This window comes from Coccomyxa subellipsoidea, assembly GCF_000258705.1.
Source record: "Coccomyxa subellipsoidea C-169, whole genome shotgun sequence".
In the NCBI taxonomy this organism is placed as follows: domain Eukaryota; kingdom Viridiplantae; phylum Chlorophyta; class Trebouxiophyceae; family Coccomyxaceae; genus Coccomyxa; species Coccomyxa subellipsoidea.
Genome location: NW_005178026.1, coordinates 1,203,473 through 1,227,533, shown reverse-complemented (window position 1 = coordinate 1,227,533; position 24,061 = coordinate 1,203,473). Strand labels below are relative to the sequence as shown.

General features: G+C 52.9%; 3 protein-coding genes across 3 annotated transcripts; 2 read left to right on the top strand and 1 right to left on the bottom strand.

Moving 5' to 3' along the window:
• Window positions 1-1,108: 1,108 nt before the first annotated feature.
• COCSUDRAFT_44382 (glycoside hydrolase) lies at window positions 1,109-8,065 on the top strand (the record flags this gene model as incomplete). Its single annotated transcript, XM_005644485.1, has 12 exons — window positions 1,109-1,638; window positions 1,891-1,945; window positions 2,366-2,590; window positions 3,198-3,353; window positions 3,874-3,993; window positions 4,482-4,543; window positions 4,919-4,998; window positions 5,378-5,502; window positions 6,010-6,198; window positions 6,587-6,688; window positions 7,591-7,716; window positions 7,997-8,065. The coding sequence occupies 12 exons, from the start codon at window positions 1,109-1,111 to the stop codon at window positions 8,063-8,065; spliced, it is 1,839 nt and encodes a 612-aa protein (XP_005644542.1).
• Window positions 8,066-10,166: 2,101 nt separating this feature from the next.
• On the bottom strand, window positions 10,167-13,344 carry COCSUDRAFT_19049 (P-loop containing nucleoside triphosphate hydrolase protein; the record flags this gene model as incomplete). The annotated part of the gene is made up of 5 exons (XM_005644484.1): window positions 10,167-10,394; window positions 11,096-11,327; window positions 11,739-11,875; window positions 12,506-12,652; window positions 12,949-13,344. 5 exons carry the CDS (start codon window positions 13,342-13,344, stop codon window positions 10,167-10,169), a joined length of 1,140 nt encoding a protein of 379 aa, XP_005644541.1.
• Window positions 13,345-14,677: 1,333 nt separating this feature from the next.
• On the top strand, window positions 14,678-20,017 carry COCSUDRAFT_58230 (hypothetical protein; the record flags this gene model as incomplete). Its single annotated transcript, XM_005644483.1, has 10 exons — window positions 14,678-14,867; window positions 15,146-15,293; window positions 15,754-15,919; window positions 16,309-16,485; window positions 17,100-17,189; window positions 17,568-17,663; window positions 18,290-18,463; window positions 18,990-19,143; window positions 19,543-19,659; window positions 19,962-20,017. The coding sequence occupies 10 exons, from the start codon at window positions 14,678-14,680 to the stop codon at window positions 20,015-20,017; spliced, it is 1,368 nt and encodes a 455-aa protein (XP_005644540.1).
• Window positions 20,018-24,061: the final 4,044 nt, after the last annotated feature.

Below are 24,061 nucleotides of genomic sequence, written 5' to 3'. Positions count from 1 at the left end.
GGCTTCCGATTGCTGGCAATCACTGTAAGATTACTTTACATGTAAAGTTACCACCTTGAACGGTTCAATATCCCTGATTTGAGCATTTCATGATTAAATGTATCCAGCACAACGCAAGCTGCAGCTGCACGCTGCCGTTTTAAAACAAATTTGGCCGGTGAAACTTGATCTCATGATCATATGATGCATGCATCTATCAAGCTGCCACGTGGAAATGGGGGTTTTTACGTATTCTGGCCCAGGGCTCTAAAACTGAGGTGCAAGCTGCCATTGTGTTAGATGCACTGCAAGCCTTTATACTCAAGCTAACGCTGGAAGCGCCAGGCTGACTCAGCCGGCATGGTTTTTGCATGCATATATATATTTGCAATCTCAGATTGGGCAGGCTGCATGGAGTAGGTCATCAGCATATTGAGCCATGTCTCAGCTCCCGCGGATGAAGCCCAACATTTGCTTACACAGCTTGCTAACACAGGCTGAAAAGTACTCCTTCCAGCGAAGGATGGGTTGGATGGTTGGCGAAAAGGTTCCTTGGACGCCGAGGCGTCGCCGATACGCTCGCAATTTCAAGTCCTTTCCCGCCATCCACCGACAGGTGTGCTAATCCACAAGTCATATGACAACATTCGGCTTGGTCCGTTGAGGGTGCGCCACTCAGCTCAAAGAATACATTAAAAAGGTCAGTTACCGACGTCGAAGCCTATGCTTAGACGTTTGCCTGCTCCGGCGACGCTGTGGAACCTTGCGAACTGTTCGGCTAACTATGGGTCACTCCTGCTAACCACAGAACCGTGTGATATCCGCAGGGGACTCAACATGGGGCGTCTCACAACAGTACAAAAGCTCATTTAACGGCTTATACCGGCATCTAAGAGAAGGCGGAGGTGGGGCGGTCGGCCCTTGCGCAGGGCGCATGTGCTTTGTCAGACTTCGTGCGGGCCAATGTTATTAATTATCTTCATGCTGTGGATACCACCTACACGTCTCTCTACAATTGTGTACTAATCCAATATGGTGGGGGCTCGTTGCAGGAGAGAGGCTCGTAAATAAGAAATTTGCTGTCGCCAGACAGGGTTGAGACTCAACACTGTACAGAAAAGCTAGACCAATGACAGCGGCGAAGGTCCCAGCATGGTGTATGGTCGCAGCAGTGTCCATCTGCTTGCTGCAGGCCTCTCCAGTCATCGCCCAGGACAGCAGCGCTTCAAGACCATCCCTGTCACTGCAAGATGTCTCCCACTTTGACGCCTCTAAGTATGCCCTGCCCCTGCCATCCAACCGCGCTGCTGTCTCAGCAGAAGGCACCAATCAGACGGCCTCACTGGCAGCCATTGCATCGGCCATGGCTGAGGCAGCTGCTGAGAGCCCCTCGCAGGACTCGAAGTACATCCTGCCAGTCCCCAGCCAAGTCCCAAAGGCAGAGGGAGCTGCAGCTGAAAGCCCTGCTTCTGCCCCCACTGCAGCTCTAATAAAAGGCTCTTCAGCGCGGATCGAAGCTGTTGCAGGCAGCGCAGCACAGACAGAAGTTGTCACAGGCACTTCAGCGCAGATAGAGGCTGTGTCAGGCTTCGTTCAGCGCCAGGGCCAGAACTTTGTCCTGAATGGCAAAACCGTCTACTTTGCTGGCACCAACGCCTGGTGCGCCCATCTGACACTCTCCTTCATTATGCGACACTACTGACGGTCACAAAGTCTTCAACTAAGACTGCGCTGGCAGCAAAACTGCTGTCAGGCCTCTGCTGCATGCCAGCGGTTGTGCCTGCCTGCCCACAACTGGCTGAGTCAACTGCACAGTTTGAGGTTTTGAAGTGCTCAAGTGATTGTGGCTTTGCGCTGCTGTGATGCTGGGGCTTGGAGGATGTAATTCTGAGTTGCTGGGTGTATTTGCAGGTACCTGCCCATCAGGACTTCGTTCAGCGATGACTACGTGCGCAACTTCTTCCAGGTATGTTTGCAGAGCTTGGCGCCTGCAGTGTTTGGTGGCTTCGTTGGTCCTTGAAGGTTTGCAGCAGAGTGTTGCTCTCTGCAAGCGATCACTTCAGATACGACCAGCCTGCATGGAGACTTCATGAAGTGTATGTCAGCTGCAGTGCAAGTCAGCAAAGTGCATGTCAGCTGGAGTGCAGCCCTAGCTTGCCTGGATGTGGGGAGAAGTGAGAATGAGCTGATTACTGCAAAGTGCCCAGTGAGGTCGTCTGTGAAGGTCTCAAGTTTCTGCAGTGGTGGATCTTTGGCAGAGCTTCTTGCCAGAAGGCAGCCTGTTCTTAGTAGCAAGATCTCTCTCTTGGGGTAACAGCCGTTAAAAGGAAGGTCGATCTCAGTTGGCTCAATACTGTGTTTTGAGCTTCCTCTTGCTGCTGTGCAGGTGATGAGCCGGGAGAAGGTGACACTGGTCAGGGTGTTCTGCTTCCTGGACGGCTACGATGTGACCAGTCAGCCAATTCAGAAGTCCCCAGGGGTCTATGATGAGGAGGGGCTCAAGCGAGTCGACCTGATCATGCAGCAAGCGTACCTGAATGACGTCCGAGTCATTGTGGTTCCCACAAACTATGAGCCGGTTGGAGGCGGCATGCAGTGGTATGTGGACCAGGTAAGGACTTCTCTCCCCTTATGCCCTTGTAATATGGTATTAGGTGAGACGCATGAAAGTGTAGGGTTCACCCTTTGCATATGCCTTGGAGGTATTTTTCTTGGACCCCAGGGACCAGAGGATCTGCCCTGGCATGCTTCGCTTCTAGCAGCTGCACTACTCACAATTGACGTGCAGAGGGATGCCATAAAGCTCCTCTGGGGTTTCAGCGCGGATGGCCAGGTCTGGTTTTGGGCCCGGCATGTATGCATGCTCGGCTTTTGGTGCTGCGGGGTTTTGCCGCATGCGTGCATGTGTGTCTGAGATTCACTGCCAGAATGATCTGCCCTTCTTAAAATGACAGAGCAGTTAGGTCAGGCAGAGTGTTCATCCGATGTCAACAGCTCAACTGAGCTCAGGTCGCTTTCGGGGCTGTGCTCCTTAATCAAAGGGTGCATATCTAAGAGTACAACAAGGGGTAGGATTGTGGCACCCTTTAACTGCAGCATGTCTGCAGGACGTATCTTGCCTTTCGGCTGGAAAAGCGTGTGATATAATAATAAGAATCTAATAGTAGGCGCCTGTTAAGTCTTTGCTGCTGACAAACCTTTCATGTGCATGCTTGCAGCTCATTGGCTCCGGCAACCCGAAGGAGCTCTTCTACACGGACAACAGGTGCAAGCAGGCCTACAAGAACTATGTCTACATGCTGCTCAACCGCGTCAACACTTTCACCGGCGTCCAGTACAAGAACGACCCAACCATGTTCGCCTTTGAGCTGATGGTGCGCCGCTGCCTGCTGTGCGTTTGCATAGATGAGATCGCTCCTTTAACAATGTTACTATGAGCCACCAGCCAAAAATGCATATGCAGTTCCTTTCTTCACACTCCACTTGCCTACACGCCTCAAACTCAACTCAATGCAAGAATGTCATTAGCTGATCCTGGATTGGTGAACACTAACTGTATAAGTCTGATAAGTTTTCACAGGCAATGAGGCAGGGGCAAGCAGAATTACTCTCCAGGTTCTGTTGTCCTGCCGAGAGCCAATGCAGGTCCAGAGCAGCAGAGTTTAACCTTGGGAGATTGTTAGCATCAGCACTTGTGGCTGGGACCTTGGATTCTCCAGTTACTGCGACTGTTTCTGTCTGCAGAATGAGCCCCACACGACGTACCTGTATGAGCCAAGTGGTTTATCGGAGGTCCAATGTGGCACGATTTGATTACTTGCCCTCAGCATGAGGATTAGAAAAGGGGAGGGGGGCGCATTCGATGAGTCATGATGACTCTTTTGTTGCGCGCAGAATGAGCCCCACACTACGGACCTTTACGAGCGCAACCGGGGACTGCCACCCGGCAAGCTGGCGCGCGACTGGGTCTATGAGATGGCCGCCTATGTCAAGAGCATCGACCGCAACCATATGGTGCGCAACCTTGAAATATACTCTTGAATTATGTATTACAGGGGATTCTAGATGTGTGTTCCTCTGGGTTTACTGAACAACATGCGCCCTATACACCATGCGATATGGAGCACCCTATCACAGCATGCATAGCAGGGATGTGGGAAGGATGGGCCTGACCCTGGCAAAGGGGCAGCACAGACGTTGAAGTCCATATGTATAATTGAGTTGGAGTGCATTCTCTGTTCTGTGTTCTGTGAGACCCTTTGTCATGCAGCATAAGAATGTATTGTGCTGATTTCTTGCTACCTTGCCCGCCTGGAAATCAAGCATGTCACTCTTCCAGAAGTCTGTATCATCTTCCTGTAGCATTTGATGCCTGCCCCTTGCACCTCCGTGCAATCTGCTGCCCAGCCAAGGGTCAGTCACAAGAGGATCGAGGTTGATTTCATACCCTGTAGCCCATTGCACCCAGGGGTGGTAAATCCAAATCATGTGTGCATGCACAGGTGGCCACAGGAGAGGAGGGCTATCGCGCAGACGGCCCAACGAACCCCCCTCACAACAACTGGTGTGCCCCTACACCTGCCTTTCAGTCCATCTGGACCCTGGAGTCCAGATAGGCCTTGTATACATGTCATCAATTTGATATGCCATCAATGTGATATGCACAAGACAAGACTGCCTAGGTATCGGGATGACTGGACCCTGGAGTCCAGATACGCCTTGCCATAAAAAGAGGGATGCACAAGACAAGACTGCCTAGGAATTGGCGATTCCAGCAGCATGTCAGTGTTTGCAAGACACGAGAATTCATCTGTAGTAGGGCCCTGCAGCACTTTTATACGGTCGGCATAGATTTACTGATGTTTTATGGCGCGTCAGAGTCTTCTTTAATGGACAATGTGTTGTCGCTGCTGTTTTGATGATGAGAAGTGCGGTGCAGGATCAACGGAGGCTTCAAGGGCCTGGATCCAGTGGGGAACATCGCCTGCCCTGACATCGACTTCATGACCCTCCATGTCTGTGAGTGATCTCACGGCTCTCGAACAACTCGTTGTCAGATCAGTCACCAGTTTTTGTATGCTGAAGGGATCAGATCAGTCTTTGTGATCAGGGTGTACCAAAAAGTATTAGTCTTTAGTACCCCCTGTTTTGATGTGCCTGAGGGTGATTGTGATAGAGAGTCCAACGTATTCCTTTGGATCCAAAGGTGCCAGCTTGACTTGCTAGCAGGTAAAGCAGCTATGCAAGACAAGCCTGGCTTTGTCATGGGGAGCGCACAGTCTATCCACTACTAAAGGACAAGACATGCGAAGAGAGATTAGACATTGTTTCCTGCACCAAGCGGGAAAAATCAGTGCATGGGAGAATTCAAGCTATGTGGTGGAGATTCCATGTGCAGATCCGGACAACTGGGCGATAGAGGCGTACGAGTTTGACTGGGTCAACCCCAACTTCATCCGCGACAGAGCGGCCATCGCCCACGCGCAGAACAAGCCGTTCATCATTGAGGAAACCGGCATGAAGGTCTGTACCCTCTGCTATCTCTTGCATGCAGATCACCGGTATCTTCCCATGCGCTCTACTGTATTTTCTGCAGGTGTGCTGGCCAAGTACAACCGTCACACACTTCGCTGCTCTGGCATGCATGTGCACTGAGCATACTTGGCATCCAATCCTTCTTTAAAGAGCCTGCAGACAAGGGCTTTTCATTTGCCATGCAGATGAGGCAGAAAATTAAACACCTTATAACTTTTGCATTACCGCTCATTTAAAAGAGGCTGAGATGGCTCTAACACGGAGTGTCTTCCCGTTCACCTGTCATATATTAGCCATAGCAGGGGGCTGACCTTGCACCAAGCACGTAGTCTGCATAATAGTGCACTTCTGAGGTGTACTTTGCATCTTGCGACCCGCCGAGTGACTACCTGGCCATTTGCTGTCACACAATTCTGCGGGCTCCGTCTGTGGCTCTGCACTTTCTAGGCTAAAAACTACGCCCCTTCTGAGGGCCTCTTTTCTGTGCTGCCGTAGAGGGGTTACCTGGGCAGCCGCGACACGCTGCTGAACTCCATATTCGGGGAGGCAAACAACAACAACGCGGGGGCGACCATGATCTGGGAGTGGATCGCGTGGAGCATCGATGACTACTCCTACGACTTCTCCGTCGGCCAGGACGGCTCAAACGCCATGCGCGCCCAGATCAACCTCATGAACAGCAAGGTGCGCGCAGATTCTGCGAACCATTTTGGTGCTGCTACATTTTCTATACATTGCTGCAGGATGCAAGTGTCTGCTTATGCACATAATGTGCCACAGAACATTCACAGCGGGCAACAAGGGCATGGCGCCAAAGGGAGCCGTGCTTCTAGGCAGGGAAATGTCAAGGGGTGCAGTCTCGTTTGGGCTTTAGCATGCATCAGATCAGCTGATGTCAAAGTCTCCTGCCCTGTGTTTCGTATGAATGGAACACCTGTGAGGCCCTTGCAGAGGTTATGCTCGGATATTGAGTGGCTGCAGTTTGCGCGCATGCATGTGCATGCTGCCAGGCATGACATGAAACTTGCGCCAGTCTGACAAGACGATGTGATACGTGATATATGCGATGCAGAGCGGTGGAGTCCCCTCCGGCGGTGGCAGTCCACCCAGCAGCCCGCCATCTTCAGGCTGCACGGACAACCCGCCCGACAGCCGCTACACATGCGCACAGCAGGTGCCGACTCACCCTTATGTAATGTCACCTGAGCTGCCCCAGATAGTTTGGCACATCTGCAGCCTCAGAGTCCTGAGGAATACACACAGACCAAGTGAAGCAGATTTGGTCATGACATATGATCATACACTGTGCTGGCTTGCCGGCAGAGTGACAGCTAGGAAAGATTTGCAGTGATTCTGAAGGTGCAGGCTCCAGCAGTGTCGGTTCTGAGAAAACAGCTGCTTGGGGCTTTTCTTTTCTGCATGTGGCTGCTGCCAGGGGTGATTGATAATATATCAGTCATTACAACCACCCCTGCTGCTGCAGGCTGGCTATGGGCAGTGCGGCCAGTCTTGGATGCAGGGCTTTTGTGCACAGAGCTGCGGCAGGTGCTCTGGCACAACCCCCAGCCCCCCATCCGGCTGCACTGACACCCCACCAGACAGCCGTTACACATGCGCGCAGCAGGTCCTGACTCACCCTCATGTCATGCCGTTAGTGATCCACTGGCCTTCAGTAGCCAGATGAACGCCTTCTTGAAGCATGCACAGCAGTACCAAAACTCTGGAAAAGGCAGTGGAGCGCCACATGCAGTTTCTCTGCTATTTGTAATATCAATCCCCCTGGAGGGTCAAGTCTGCCGCGGGCAACCGTGCTAGGTTTATGTCAGTGTGATAATTGCAGGGAGGGTTGCCTCGTGTGATATGCAGTATTTGCATGCAGTCAAAGTGTAGCTAGGTGAAGGTTTGAGCTGTCGCACAGCGTTGCACATCTGTTAGGGCCAAGTCCCTTGAGCCCAGCAGCCTCGGTAATTTCTTTCGAGTTCAACCACTACAGATAGGAGTGCCTCCCCTAATTTGCGGTGCTTGCACGCTGCAGACATTTCATGTTCTGTAATTGACTGCGCCATGCTGCTGCAGGCTGGCTGGGGCCAGTGTGGCCAGTCTTGGATGCAGGGCTTCTGTGCTCAGAGCTGCGGCCGATGCGGCTCCTCTTCCTGCGTAGACATCCCCCCGCCAGGCTCCTCCTACACCTGCCAGCAGCAGGTGACTATTCCCTTTTGCGCATGTGCTGTTTGCTGACACGCAACTTCCTTGTCAAGACGCCACTCTTGGAGTGACACATGTGATCGCGCTACTCGTGTGACCGGTCCCTATATGCAGCTGTGCTACAAGAGTCGACAGTAGTGATGGTGCTGCTAACACTGCTTTGGCCTGCAGCTGAAATGTCTGATTCTGATGGTTTCACACTGCGCATCAAAAAGGAAGGTAGCTGGGGGGCCTCGAGGGAGGGGGATGCATTGACTGATTTTTGTGTTTTGATCAGGTTGGCTGGGGCAAATGTAACGAGTCCTGGATGAACGGATACTGCAAGCTGTCCTGCAACAAGTGCTAGATCTCAGAGTAGTTGAGGGGAGAAAAAGGGCCAAGCCATTTTTCCTGAGAAGCATTGACTCTCTCCGAGGGTGAATGAGTCATGATCAAGAGCATCGATGGTCTGAGTCCATCTGCTGACATGACACAACCCGTACTGAACTATGTACCTGAAAGACTACCATTTTATTTATTTCATCTCCGGTGCAGTATGACTCTTTGGTTCTGCCCCTTGCACAGCCAAGCTGTTGCACCAGGAAGGGGCTGTCTGATTCACATCCAGCATTGCTATTCTTTTTTGGTGTCTCTTATGCAATTTTGAGTCCCTGCGGGCTGGGTATTGTAGAGTACACATCGGCTAGAGTGCAAAATGCAGAAACAGGAGAGCAGATGTGCATTCGCAGACTTTAGATCGAGTGTTTGCCAGTTGTCTTGCAACTCTAGCGCTAGCTGATGCATTTTTCTCTGACATGTTCGCCTTGAAAGAAAAGATGAACCAATCAAAGAAAATCTATTCGTGTGTAAGCTTACAAGGGCTTAATACTCATCCACAATCTTCAAGCACATGATTCCCCAATGCTACTTCTTCCTTGGCCATCAGTTCTTTCACACCAGGGGGGTTTATTTTGGATCTTCATTATGCCCTGGCCAGGTGACCATGGTTCACACTGGCTTTCTGTTTCTCACATGCATGATATTTGGAGATATGCCCTATGTATTTGTGCACCTGCCGTGTTTGCACAAGTAGTATATCATTAATTAATGCAGGTTGAACTTACAGCATTGGCTGTGAGCTCCCTGCAGTCACTGAACATGGTGTTCACATGGATACCGTCATGAATTTTTATTGAATCACCGCAGTCTTCATTTGCAGGACTGTAAGTCACACACTGTGCCCTTCCACAATCATGTTTGCAAACAGATTTGACGCAGTGCACTCACTGGCAATGAGGCAATGCTGATCAGTATGGTCACATGAAGACGAAGAACAAGATGCACATTCCACCCACAACTCATCGCCCTGAAACTTGCCCCTTTCTGCATCATCCCTGAGAGGGAATGCCGACTCCATCTCACTTAGCAAGTGAGGTGCTCTATTTGCATCAAGTTGCTTGTCGCCTTGTCGTTACAAACGCAGTCTAAATCAGATGTTCAGTTGGCAAACAGACAGTCAAGGAGAAATGGTATGTCATCGCAGCGGCGGCCGGGCAGGTATCTTTACAGAGAAGCTTTTGCATTGGATTGCGTGTTACGCCCTAGCCGCACAACAGCCTGCCAGCCCGCTTCAAAATTGGCCGTACCGCTCGTGCAACCGCCGCAGCACTATTGTACAAGGAGCGTGCGGGCCCTCCTCTTGCGCTTATATTTGGGGTTGAGAGGACTTTATTTTGAGTTCACCCCTACACCCCGGCCGCACAAACTCGCGGCCACGTAACACGCATGTTGGGGCAAGGGGCGACAGCTGGAACGGTGGATGCAACGAATCTCACGAGGCGGCTGCAAACTGCCGGTGCACGCTGTCATGGAACGCCAGATCGTGGCCTCTCTGGAGCAGCGTCTCCTGCAGCATTTCGGGCGAGCAGCGGTCCATGACCAACCGCCTGGACTCCTCAGTGGGCAACACCAGGCCCGGCTTTACCCTGCAGCAAAGACGAAAAGTGAGAAATGGACGCACTGGTGACGCCTGGGGGCCTATGAGGCCGTCCTCACAATGGATGAAGTGCCAGATGCATAATTGCCCTTGCCGGTGTGAATGCGCGACTCACCACCCACAAAGCAGCAAGCCCAATCCAGTCAGTGCAGCAGCAAAGCACCTGTATTTCAAGGCACTTGACAATCCACACAGAATCGGCACCAGAAGAGAGCAAAAAAGCATTTGGCGGCAGGGCGGGACGATATAAGAACAGCCCAATTGTAGCATTTAAATGCTGTAGGACGCAGCAAGAGCAGGCCACAGCCAAACACAAGAAGATGGACGCAAAGTCAAATGTGCACATGAGGTGCTCTCTTTTTATCAATTTGCTTGTCGCCTCGGTCGTTACAAACAACAAGCAGATGTGCACCTCAATGACAGATGTGTCAGATGTGCAACTTGCAAACGGACTGTCTAGGGACATGGTACATCATTGCAGGAGGACGACGCCACAGCGAGAATGGCAGTCGAGGGCGCACCGGGCTTCGCGCAGGGCACGGACGTGGTCAGAGAAATCGCGGATCTGGCGCGCGAAAGCCGAGCGCGCAGAGATGTCATTCTCCAGGTCGATGTCGGTGTCGCAGTCCAGGTAGAGCGCCGGCAGGCCGTCTATGTGCTTGCGCAGCATCGGCTGCCGTTCCTGGTTCAGGTAGAACACCTGCGCGCATACAGCGCATCATAACAAGCTTTCCTGCAACCTGGGCTTTCACAGCTTCGTGCGAGAGAGTCAAGAGTGCTGCGTGACCACTGCTGCGGCCACTGCTCATGGTTCTTTGTATTTGCAAACGCGCGGTGCCGGCGCTTCTATGGCACTCCAGGGGCTCCGGAAGCATGCAGTCATGACGGTCACAATCTGTTGAGACTCCCTGGCTCCGGAGGCATGCATGTCCTGTGGCTGCAGAAGGGGCTGCGCAAGGCACTTCCGAAGTGTGCACCAAGCTGCGCATGAAAAGGGCCGCTGCTTTCTTTGACAGGTGCAGCAGTGACGCCAGGCGCACCTTGCCGCGGACGCTCTCGGGCTCTGGAGGCCTGGTGTGGTACCAGCTGGCACCGTTCCCCACATCCCCATTCGGCTGAGGCGTCGTCTGCAGCCAACAACAAAATATGAGCATCATACAGTAGACTTAAGACATGCTCAAACTCTTAGCGTGCCCTCACATGCTGTGCAACCTCACCTGTGTTACGCATGTCATCTGACAAATCGATTTTTTCCCATCCACATCATGGACTGACAGAAGAGCACTGACAGATGCACGAACACCCGGCTCCAGACACAGAATGCTCATGCTTAGCCTCGTGGGCTCTTCCAAGTTACCGGCACTCACATGCGAAGGGAGAATGCAAACAAGCTGTGCGCACCAGATTGCGCGAGGGATCGGACAGCAGCTGCAGCTCTTCGGGTCGGAGGGCGCCGCTGCGAAGCCACTCCTCGTGCTTGGAGTGCAGATTGGCGAGATAATCCAGGGAGACGCCGCCCTCCTCACCGCGGCCGCGGGCACTCATCCGGCGCATGCATGTCTCGGGGCTTGCCGCCAGGTAGATGAAGCCGTCCGGCACCAGGCCCTGCAGCTGGGACACCACCGGGTCGAACCTGCGCACCGGCGCACACCTTCTTTCAGCCTCGTTTGTTTTTCTTTCTTTCTCTTCCAGCGACTTTGGACATCAACCCTCAAGGTTGAGTGTGCGCTCTAAGGATGTGCCATTGATGCTTGATGACCGCATAGACATTCAGATCAGAAATATTGAGAGGCTGAGCAGGGACGCAGTAACGGCCTGACAGGGCAGTCCCCGAGGTCTGTGTGCCTCTTCATACGAGACTGGGTGTCAGTCGGCAAAGCATGCCCTTCTTTGTTGAGTGATTGTGGGCATGCAGGATCAGCTATTCAGGAGGAAGAATGCCTCTCTGCCTACCTCTGTCTACTGAGGGCACAACTGGCTTATTGTCTCTGGTAGATTCTGATGAGTGCAGTGTGTCTCAAACATGTATCAAACGTGTGCGCACCAGGAGTCGTAGATGGACAGCTCCATCTCGGAGAGCCATTTGGCCTCGTGTACGGCGCGCACGAAGACCATTCGGTCGCTGAAAACGCTGCGCTCCAGCAGCCGCAGCGGCGCCGCACAGTCCTCGCTGTCCTTCGCCTGGCCGGGGGAACAGCGCACGCGGGGACTGTCAACACTGCAAGTCTTTGCTGGAAATGACTGATGGCTCTAGACCTACCTTCTCAGGCAAAACACAAGGAGTACAGTGCCTAAATAGAGTTTCAGCTATGTTGTGTGCAGAAGCCAGATACGCACTGGCCCTGATCTGCCCCGTCCACGCAATGTTCACATTGTATCAAATCATGGACATGCATACTCAGTAAAAGAGCATCTTTTTGAGGGACCTGCATGCTCATATTACGGCACGCTGGTGACTGCTACACAATCCTGCAAGCGTGCTGCTTTTCAAAGTGCCCTACACGGCAGCCACAGTACAGTAGCCTGTGCCATGCTGTGCACAAAATCTACAAAGTACGTTGCCAAGGATCCACCATTTGCATCCAAAAAGCGGCGGATTCTGCAGTGTGCTCATGAACTTAGATCTCAAGCGCACTTAGATGTCAAGCGCAGCATATCAATGGGGCCGATGCTGTAAGAGTCACGGTCACAATGGCAATGCTGACTGGACTGGACTTGGAAAGCGGCAGGACTACCCCCTAACCATGTCATATCAACACAATCAAGCGCTGGAAACCAAATACGTTTCAGGTGCGCCCCCACGCATCGCACCTGCATGAGGCGGGTGACGAAGACGTAGTTCTGGAATGTGTAGGCGTAGCGCTCGGGATTGCGATAGAATGCCTCAAGTAGGTTTGACGGCTGACCCCCATTCGTGTCCTGGATATTCTGCCACTTGTCGACTGGCTCTGGCACCACCTGCACCCCCACCCAGTCACCTTCTTTACTTCCTGTTATTTTTGGCATAATTTCAGACGCTCGTGAATAGTGCTGTGCGCGCAAGCCCTCTCAGCTGCATGGGCGCTATTGCAGAGCCGCAGGGGCCAATACAGAGCCTGGATGTCCTATGTGGTGGCAGCAGGACATTTGCTAGCTGGGAGTACTACAAATACCACCTCATCATGACCCCAAGTCTTATATTTCTCCAGGGCAGAAAAATGCACTGATATCCGCAGTCTCTTAAGCAGTCCCTGGAGCGAGAGAGTGGGAAGCACCTCGATGATGTCCCGCAGCTCGACGCTGCTCTTGAGCAGCTTCTGCAGGAAGGTGCTCTTGCCAGCGCTGATGTTGCCTTCCACGCACAGAGTCACCTTGTTGCGCTTCCTTCGCTCCGCCTCTTCCTGATTCTGGGAAGGCATCTCAAGATCTGCGAGATGCTTCACGATGTCCGTGCAGTGCCGCTTGTTCCTGATGCCGATCTCCCCCTGTACCAGATCAGGCAAACAGGCTTGCAACAGAACCTTGCTTCCGATTTTCCAAAAGGCCCTGTCTGGAAAGCCTTGGGTAAAGTCTACAGAATCATCCCGTCTGCGACTTTCAATATGATGACCGTGCTTTGCTTCGTGAACAGCTGCCAAAGCATTCAGCAGGGTTTCAACAGAAAGAAACATATACTAACATCTAGGTGCTGACCTGGAGGTAGGTGAGCATCTTTTCCTCGTTCCGCTTCTTCTGCATGTAAAAGATTTCTTTCAATCTGTCCACGCTCTCGATGCCCTTTGACACCAACCGCTGTTCGTTCCTCGGCCCAATCCCTGCCACACTCTGCAGCCCTCTCCTGCCATCAGATCGCCTCTTTGTTGGTGATGATCTGCCATCGCTCTCTTCCGACCCGGCTTCAAAGTTCGAGGAAGAGCTGCAGCTAGCAAAGCCAGGATGATGTTGCCTCTCTGTTCTTATGTCTGCTGGCTGACGGCGGCCAGTGAGGGCGTGAAAACTGCTGACTGATGGCAAAGCGCGTGCAAAGAGACCACTGTGCTGCAAATTGGCCGCAGGAGGCTGCCAGAACACCATGCCGAAACCCAGCTGCCACTTCAGATCTTCAATCCAAGTAGAACACACACCAGTCAAGCCCCTCGCAGATTGCCTCAAAACACCATGCCTGGACATGCCACTGCGTCTAGTACTGTCTGGATCATAATTCAGGCACGCTCGAAACCCATGATGCCTGCCAATGGTGTTTCAGTTTTTGACCAGCGGCTCGTCCAGTTTAGGCGTCGCTTTGACCGAAACATTCCCCTCAAGGGTTCACCTTTTAGGGGTCGACGAACCCAGGGTGGCCTTGATCACCCAGATTGCAGCATATGCGCCCTCACTGGACAGTTTGAAACTTTTTGGTGAGTGCAGTAAAGCATAATTCGGCAAGTGAACCACTCTAGTCACAGTGTCTGTGCCGGCAGCTTGATTTTGCCGTGTGTGCATGCTTAAGGACAAAGATGATGTAGCCAAGGACTGGGTAATTATAGATCTGGCATTAGCTCTCAATGAATTTTGTCTCTAAGTATCGATAACAATCGAAACGCATGATACTGCAAATTGCAAGCTTTTTCGACCAGCCCACGTGTGCGAGAGTTAGCTAGTTGACGCTGATAATATTAGACTAAATCGCGATCGTTGACAATTTAACCCTTTACTTAAAAAGCTGCTCTTCTCAGCCGATACAGTACGGCGATGCGCCTTTGCAAGCTCGCATCGCTTGCCAGAAGAGCATGTCTGCACAGCTCTATTGTTGAGCTCCAGTATGGCGGCATGTCGTCAATATGGCTGACAAACTCATTGCGAATCAGCCAAGCAGCATCTCCTGCAGACTGCGCACGATTTTCTGCTGCAGCTGCACAGCCAGCAGTTGCTCATGACCAGGACCTTGACAGTTCCTCAGCAGCAACTGACCAAGACATGCAAAGCAGCACCATCCAAAAGCTTATTATGAGCCCAGCTGTCAGCATGTCTGACCCGAAGGAGCCAGCAGAGGGAGCGGAAGAGCAGCCCAAGCCTGTGCAGCTGAGCGATGTAGTGAGGGCCCTGGACTTTGACTGGGATGACAGAAGCTCAGAGGATTTTGGGACTGACGCCCACAAGGAACGAGCAGATAGCGGCTTGTCTGCCAGCACCAGCGAAACCAGCAATATTGGCAGTAAGAAAAAAACTTCCAAGTGGAGAGCCCCCTCTAAAGGTGGGGTGCAGCCCCGGACCGCAGCATGACCCAATTCTTGACCTGAACACTCATGGATGACTTGAGAGCCTCAACAAGCTTGATCAATGCTTTTTGCTGTCTTGCATGTCAGCGGATGGCCTCTTATGCAGTAAGGTGTTGCGTTGAGAGGGCCTCATGTATTAGGCTGTGATGGGGGATAGCCGCATGCAAGGGTTGGTACGCCGATGGCCAAAAGGGGATCATGCATGCATGCGCAGGGGTGGATGATCGCTGGTACAGCTTATCCCCGCACTTCATGGACTCCAAGCTGCCGGAGTGGAAGCAATGGCGCCTGCGCAACAGGTCACCCCCAGAGGACCAGCCACTTAGCGAAGCCTTCACGGAGCGGTTGGAGGCGCTCAGGAGGTGATGCGCTGTGCAGTCAGGCTAAATCATGCTTCGCTCTGCCTGAAGTGCAGACGCCAGTCAAAATTAGTCAGCAAGCAAGCTGCAAGAGAGCGCGGCTTGCCATTCTGCCAGGAAGGAAGCTGCAAGACATTGGGGCATGTCATACTTGGGAATTGATGATTTTCATGGGTACCATGTCATGGGAATGTTGACGCAACCCTTCCCATAGGGAACACCGCCGGATTCCCAGTCGCTTCCTGGAGAGCTTGGGGAACAATTCTGAGGACTTTTGAAGGTGCCTAGATTTTGGGCTGCATTCCTTAATGAACACAGCTCGCAGATCTTTCTCCATCGTTTCATTATTTTCAGGTGGATCTTGATTGCAGCAATGTCTGGATCTAGGCTAGTATTCTGCACAAGGCTGCCCTGTATGTGGCAAAATCTTGTATATTGACGCCTTTTCACAATTTGCCTGCAGATACAAGGAGGAGTGGGGGGACTGCCTGGTGCCGCGGCGGTATTGGGGGGACTGGCGGCTAGGCGAGTGGGTCGCCGACGCGCGGCAGGCCTACAAAGAGAAACGGCTCACGTGCGCGCAGGTCACTGCGCTCGAGGCCCTCGGCTTCCCCTGGAAGGTCCCCCAGGTGCGGGGAGCACCCTACCACCTGCCATTCCCCTGCCACTGCCAATTGCGGCAGCCGCTGTGAGTGCTTACTTGCTAGGGAATGGCAGGACCTGATCCAACAGCACTCTGGTTGATCTGGGATCTTCAGCAAGGGTCACAGCAGCAGTGCACATTGCCTTGGGTATGGAATATTTATCTGAAGCATGGCTGCAATGACATCAAGCCTCGCATCCCTCTCAGATTGTGGTCTTTTGTCCCCTCTCAGCTTGCAGGCAGTGTGCCCTTCTTAGGCTTCAGAGCAAAGCGGGCAAAAAAAAAAGCTTCTTGCCGCAGTATCTCGAAAGGCGACTTTCCCATCTGCCAGAATTGGAGGATTTGTGCTGATGTCTGGCTGGGTTATGCGCGCAGCAAGTGGCCGAGTGGGAGTACATGCTGCACGAGCTGCGGCGGTTCAGGATCGAATTTCAAATGGATGCGCCGCCGTTCAAGTGGCGGGACCCGAACGCAGATTTCAGCAATGCGCTGGCCAAGTGGTACCACCAACAGCCGGACAGGTTCAAGCAGCGCCTGCTGTCACCCTCCCAGGTGTGTGCACCCCATTTGCCGGCATCAGGCGCAGGGAATCTCTGCTACTGCAGCGCCTAATCTGAAATCCCAATTCCGTACTGGTCACTGTGAACCCCGCAGAAAATATTTATTTTTGGCTGAAGAGGGTTGATAATCTAGACCCTATCTCCCAGAATATAAACCCTATGACGAATTTTAGATCAGATCGGAAAGCTCTCGACAAGCCCATTCCAATCGAGCAAGCCCCTGGGGATGAAAATGCCAGGAAGGCCTCTCAGTGTTGCTTTGGAAAGTTCCCCGCACCGCCAGAGTGTGCGGGGTTGAGTGACCAGTACGGTACTGTAGGGATGCTGGGCGCGACGGTGGAGTGTGTGCGGTGAATAAGAATGGTTGCCATGTCTAGACTGGCTCTCAATTTGCTATCGCATCTGGACATGTTTGCAGATTCTGTCCTTTCTTCAGAGTGTGGCTCCAGCTGATGCCTGCAATGAGGTCTCCTCCTGAATTGAAGCCGACAGCTTGCTGCGTGCAGTATTGCTAGTGCCCGTGGGGCGATTGTGGGGACTTGCAAGCATGCACTGAGTCAGGGATGGCCTTTGCCTGGGTGTCTGAGAATGGCAAGGGGTGTGCAGGTGCGCAAGCTGAAGCAGGCTGGCTACGACCTGCGCGCGGCGACCGGGGATGACATCAGCGAGGATGACTATGCTAAGGAGCACAATGGGGTGCGTCTCTAATACGTAGTCCAGTCCCTGCAGTCAGCACTAGAACAGCTGCTGCTCCTTGCTAGAAGTTGTGCAAAGAATTTTTGGCCACGCGAAGGCAGTATCTAGGGTGTCAGCAGGTCTGATAATGTCCAAGCTGCCTCCCATGCATACTCACCATGCCAACCTGTGGCTGCTCAGCTTCAATAAAAAGTACAGCACTGCAGTGTCTGACAGTGGCTGGCTCAAGCTGTCTGCCACTTGCTAAAGTTGGTAGAGATACATGTGCCCATGCAGAATTCCATGCATGCCCGCCATGGCACCAAGTTGCTGCTCACTCAGCGGTGCAGTAATGCTTCAAGTGAGAGTGCTGACGCTGGGCGTCCTCATTCCATGCAGGCGCAGGAGGACACTACGGACTTTGAGTTTGAGACGATGTACAAGGAGCTCAAAGCCTGGCGCGACAAGTATGCCACCACCATCGTGCCAAAACAGGTGCGGCCCTTGCAGCTGTTGGCACGCACACGCCATGAAATACCCTCCCTTTCCTAGTTCTTCCAATTTGGAGTCCACTTGGCATCGTTGGACTCCCTGGCAGATCTATTTAGACTTCTCCGCAACATTCCTTCCCAGCCTGGATTCTGCACGCTGAGACAGGGATGCATGTTCTTTCTGCCACTTTCAAGCCACTGTTCCTGCCCGGAGCGCTGTGTGCCTAGCGTCTTCTGCAAGAAGCTTTCTGGGTTGTGCTGCACCATGCTCATGTGCAGAATCCTGTGAGGAACAACGAATATTTTTTTGTGGCGACTGCGCTGGTGTTTGGTACTGCGCGCATCTGTCATGCAAGCATGCAGGTTGAACACCCGTACTGGGTGCTCTAATCCACGAACCCCCGGCGGTGGGGGACCGCCGAGGGTTCTTTCTGGCATATTTATCACCAGGGACTTGCTCCTTTAAATCGGGCTTGTCGAGAGCTTTCCAAATCTAATTTATAAAATGTCATAGGGAGACAGGGCGTTAGTTGTCAACCCTTTTTGGCCTGAAATCTTATTTTCGGCGGTGTTAACAGTGACAAGTACGGTACTTCTCACAGAATTAAGCAGGCTTACTTTATTGCGCAGGTGTTTGATGCGCCGCTGCTGGGGGCTTGGGTTCACCGAATGCGCAAGGTGCACAAGGAGGGGCGGCTGCCAGGCTGGCAGGTCGCCAAATTAGACGAGCTAATATTCGCATGGAAGATGGAGCAGCAGAGCGCCAAGTGGCACCACAACCTCCACGAAACCCGCCGCTTCAAGGTGGGGTGACTCTAATTTGGAAAGTGACCATTGCAGCAGAATTGCCTGTTAATGTTCAATGTCTTCTGTCTGTGTCTCTTCTGGACTACCCTTCTTGCTAGTGTTCGAGAGACATGGTGGATTGCCAGAGATACTGCACGCTGCTACCACTGCTAGCTATCCCCAGATGGGCAGCCTCTGAGGCACCTTCTGCATGCCAACAGCATGCTCCGCTCCTTTCAAGCCTGCTGTTATGTAGGACAAAATGACTGGGTGATCTTCGCCTTGCCACTCATCTCCGAGTCCAGTTCAGTCCAATTCAACGCAATTGCTTTCTATTCTTGAAGAATGTGCACGGGCACAGACATGTTGAGAGGCCAGGGTCTGAGCAACACAAGAGCTGGGTGCCCTTGCTGTGCCGCCACAGCTTCATTCTCTATACATTTTCATCCACACGCACATGCTGGGTGCCCGTGCTGTGCCAGTATAACCTTCTCCTCTGTGAAAATTGATCCACAAGCGCGAGTCGGGATTTGCTAACCTGCAGGAGGTGCACGGGCATGCGCTTATTCCTGCGGGCTACACAAATGCGAAGGAGCCCGGCTGGATGGAGGCCAGCCGCTGGGTGACGCGCAACGCCAAGCTCTTCTCCAAGGGCAAGCTCACCGACAAGCGCTACCAGCTCATCCGCGACATTCTTGGTGCGGTGTTTTTATCTGGAATTCAAACTTGAATTTGAATGGGCCTGCATATTCTCAGGGTGACATCACTGTTATTGCTCCAAGACATCCTCGGTGCGCGCTGTGATTTTTTGTACATTTAGTCCTGTTCCAGCTGTTGTTCCATGTATGTTGTGCCATCTCCTCAGGCTGGCATCAATGTGTTGATGGAGCACCTGTCGCTCTCAAAAGCGCGCAGAACAGTGCGCAGAATCAATGTCCATTGTTCTGTGCCCTGCTTCTTCTGGCAGAAAAGGTCACTTTGATCTTGCCGCATCAGGGACTTTGTCAGTGTGGCTTCCTAAGCAAACGTTCTTGATTCCTTGCTCCAGATGCCTGCTGTCAGCAACAGCTAATGAGGTGTACGTGACGTGCGCGCAGGCATCAAGTTTGTGAAGAAGATTGGGGGGCCCAACAGGAGGGGGGTGGGCCGGGAGATCCCCTCAGATGCCAGGCCGCTTGGGCCCTGGAACATGAAAGCTATGAGGAACCCCGCTGGTGACTGCCTTACTAGCACTTGCATTGCGTTTATTCTTGATCCTTCTCTTCTAGGCGCTTTTTATGGCAGCCGTTCATAGAGCACAGCAGGGTTGCAGACTCAGTTTGGAGGCTTCAGGCTTCACAGGAGTGCACCATGGAGTAAGTCCTGCCAAAGCCAGATCCTTTTCCACATGAGGGTCTAAGTTGCTTGAAGCCTGCGATTTGGGCCATGATAGCGGTTTCAGCAGATCAACAACGATGACGCTCATGGGGGAATGAACAAGTCATCGGTGATTGATTGGCCATCTGTGCATGCGCAGGGGGACCGCGGAGGCTGGAGGGGCACGTGAGAAAGAAGGTGGCAGCGACTTACTAAGCAGAAGCACTGGACCACCGGGGATCCCATCATGGCGCTGGATGTAGCCTGCCATAAGTACAGCTTTTAGCCATTACTAACAGGCTTGCTATGATGCGTCTGGCAGACCCGTTACAGTTCTTATAGATGCGCTGTACATGTATTCATCTGAGCTGTAGCTGCAACAAATTTGTTGTAAACATACACATAACTGAAATGGCCACCGATCTCGGACGGTCCAATAAGCTGCAACCCAATCGGGCCTAGGCCTGGCTACCTAGCTGCAGCTATGACCGTCACGTGACACCTTCATGGATATCAGCAATCAATTCTCTGAACATTGCAATGTGCAGAATTAGAGATCTAGGGTCACCAAGTCAATCAAACATCTAATATGCTTTTGTGTTGTGGTTGCAATTGATGTATTTTAGCAGAGCATGTCTGCAATTGATCTCAAGAGATGGAGAAAGTTGCAAGCCCAAGTCACATGCCAATTTGGAGGAAAGATATGTTTCCTGTCTAGGCTCAATTACGTGGCTTATGACTTGGGAACCTGCTGCGGCCTACCGCTTCATGCTGCGATAAACGCGCCAGGAAGGCCTGAAATCTGCACTTGGATAGCTCGGGAACAATGCTTCCCGTCCGTTCCATGAGCAATCGTTGATAGAACTGTAGCATATAGCCAATTTGCAATCGCTTTGCGCTGCGAATAGTCTCAGCTAGCTCTGACATCTCCGTGAGGTGGGCTTCTCGCTCTAATGCTGATTTCTCGTTGATGCTTTCTCCGATCTCGTCGATATCATCGAAATGATGTAAGGATCTATAATGTATCGTTCCGCATGGACTTGGTGGTACCAAACAATGTTCTTTGTACAAGATCAGATGGGTGTCATTGTGCCTGTCATGCTTGCTTTGTCCTGTGCTCTCCTGCCGGTGACACCTGGTTGACTGATATTTCAGAGACTTGTGAAACTTTCTCTCCCCGCGGGCCTTCCGTGCCACATAAATATCACGGGTTGACTTTTCTTTACTACTCTTTGATTCAGTGGAGGTGTCCACTGAATACACACACGTTTACTGCCCGCAGGCTTGCTGAGGCCGAATATCTGATGAGGACCACGCGGTCGCGCGCAGCTGGCTATACGGGCAAGGCAATAGAAGCTGGCGCGCCAAGTCCCACAGCGCTTGCATCTGAGCCTGCTGCGGCGGCTGTTGTCCAGTCAGCCTCCCTTGCCCAGGTCGCCGCTGCTGCAGTCGTCCCTGTCGTGGCTGCTGAGGCCGCCAAAGCAACGGCGCCCAAGCGCGCCGCTGCCGCTGCAGCCGGTGTCAGCAAAGGCGCTGCCAAGCTCTCCAGGTGGGCGCCTGTCATCTTATGTTGGACCACTTACGTTGACCTGAAAGTCCCCTATACGCTTGCAATGGCTGGTCAGACCTTGCAGCCTTGGTGCCAATATATGCTGTACCAAGACCTGAACAAGCCATCACTTGAACAGCGTCTTCACATGTCTGTAGGGCAACAACTCGCAAGCAGCTATTTGCAAGCCTGCCCTTCGATTTGAGCACACAAGCAGGAGATATTAAGGGAACTCTTCACATTTTCTGAAAGTTAGTCATGGTGGCCTGCTTCCTGTGGCATATTGCTTTGGATGATGACAGCATCTTCTTGTGTTTGTGCAGGGAAGCTGCGGAGCTGCTGGCGCAGAGCTCGCGCTTTGGGAATGGCGTAGGAGCAGACGGTACCACAAGTGGCCGCAGGACGCGCCAGCGTCTGGTGTCAGAGGTTCCCAGCAGCAACGGTGAGATCTGCACCAGAAGACATGCTGCACCTGGACACATGGATGTTCTCATACTTATGCAGTAGAGTTGTGAAATGGTGTGGGACTGGTGAGTCCTGCCTGTCTTTGAGGATGTTGGGCCTGACTGCAATAATCATGGGGTGGTGCTTTGAGGCCAGCATGGCAAAATGGCCCGCCTCGCAAAAGCAGCTATTTGAGCAATCTGTCAGCTGGGGAGCTTGCTCACAATTAGGGCAGGAGGAAGAGAGTGTTTAAGATGACCTTCCTCTTGCCTGATCAGGCGACACTCCAGAGCCGCCCACCCCGGAGGGACTCGACACAAACGCCAATGTCAGTTCTGCGAGCGAGCCTGCGCGCTCGGTTTCTGGCGCACCTGCGCGGCAGCCGCCGGCGCCTGCAAAGCCTAATGCTCCAGCCGCCACTGCTGCTGCTGACGCTACGGTTGGCAGCAAAACCAAGACAGGCGCCGCGAAAGGTGCTGCTTTTACATCATGCAGGGCTCCTTCATGAGAAAGTTCTACTAGCGGGAAGCGCCTTATTTGGGGAAATGCCAGCAGGTTTCAGCTCTTGGGCAGCAGACACTAGCTCCAAGATGTCTAACTGTAGTAGGTTTCTGCTAGTATTGAAGCAGCCTGGCCTCGAGTTTAGCAGCGAGGGAGAAATCTCATTATGCGCGTTTTGAGCGCAGGCGATGTGAAAAGAAAGGGAGCAAAGCCGCCCAGAGGGGTTGCGGCCGCCGCGGCCGGCAGAGGGAATGCCGCATCATTGGCTGCTGCAAGCGCAGGGAACGCCACTGTGCAGGCTACCGCCGTTAGAGAGAATGCTGCGTCGGCTGCGGCAGGCAGAGGGAATGCGGCAAAGCAGACAGCAGCCAGCAGAGGGAACGCCACATCATTAGCTGCCGCAAACGGAGGGAACGCCGTGTTGGCCGCTGCACGCGGAGGGAGCGCGGCATCGGCTGCGGCGGGCGGAGGGAACGCTGTGGTGCAGGCAGCGATGCGTGCGGTGGTGGAGCGCATGGGCGGCGCAGCTGCCGCGATGCTGTCGAGCGCCGCCGGGGGCCGGAAAGGGGCGCGCGCCGCGCACACTTTCGCCAAGGTGCGCCAATGTGATCTTATGTGTGGGACTTTCTTGTCTACTGAGTGTTGCTGAGGTGAGTCTTGCTTTAGAAGATGGCTGAATAGCTAGTCTGTGGTAGTCACTCTGCTGCTTGAAAGTAGGGGGAGGCCCAAGGTGTTGTTTCCGCGATCTACCTGATGCTAGGATGTGACTGTCTGCTGAGATGCAACTGAATATAGTGAGGTGGGTTTTCCTACAATGGAGACAGGAAGCAAGCTGAATTGGTCGGGTGTGACAGGGCAAGAAGGCCGTCAAAGTTGAGGAGGAGGAATCTGAAGGTTCAGACTATGACCCTGGCAGCGCATCCGAGGTTGGCGCTGACTCTGAGGTGGAAGATCTTGTGAGCGACAGCGAGGCAGAAGCGATTGTGCGGCGGCCGCCCAAGCGGCAGCGCACTACTAAAGCAGGTGGGGCAGAAATCACACTCATTTTGACACCAAACATGATTCAGCATGACCCATCATTACGTTGGATATCTGGTTTAGTGACGCGCGCTGCTCTGCTGCCTATCATGGGCGCGCCATGAGGTGTACTCTCAGGCGATCAACAGGGCAAGTGTCTGATATGGTCTGATATAGACTGAACTGAGCCATGGTGTGCACAGGCGGGAGCAAGGCAAAGCAAAAGCCGGCCAAGAAGCAACGAGGCGGTCAGGCGGCGCAGGACGCCATCAAGGCGGCGGCAAAGCAGCGTCGAAAGGACAAGAAGGCGGCGGCCGGCTCGGTGGCGCCTGACGATGAAAACGCATGGGGCCCGTTCGACAAGAAAGGACGGGAAATTGGCGAGACCGACGATGAGGACTCCGAAGAGGACGAGGCGCCCTACGTGTACAAGGTGAGCGCTCTTGGCTGAGTCTCTAGGGGCTGTTTCCAGCTCAATCTGTTCAGTAGATGCTGCTGCATGGATTGGTGAACTTATGCATGTTTGTGGCAAAGTGTGGGAACTTCTTGCATGCAGAATGCCAGGGCATGTCTTGAGCGAGAAGGCAGATTGGGTTATCTTGTGCACTGAAGCACAAGACGCCAGCTTTAACATGCTATACACCAACATGTGTACGCGATGTCCATTGTCGAGTCTACTGCAATAGGCAAGTATATTCTAAGCTGGATGTAAAGGGTGATTGTTAAAACGCGCGCAGCCAATGCCGGCG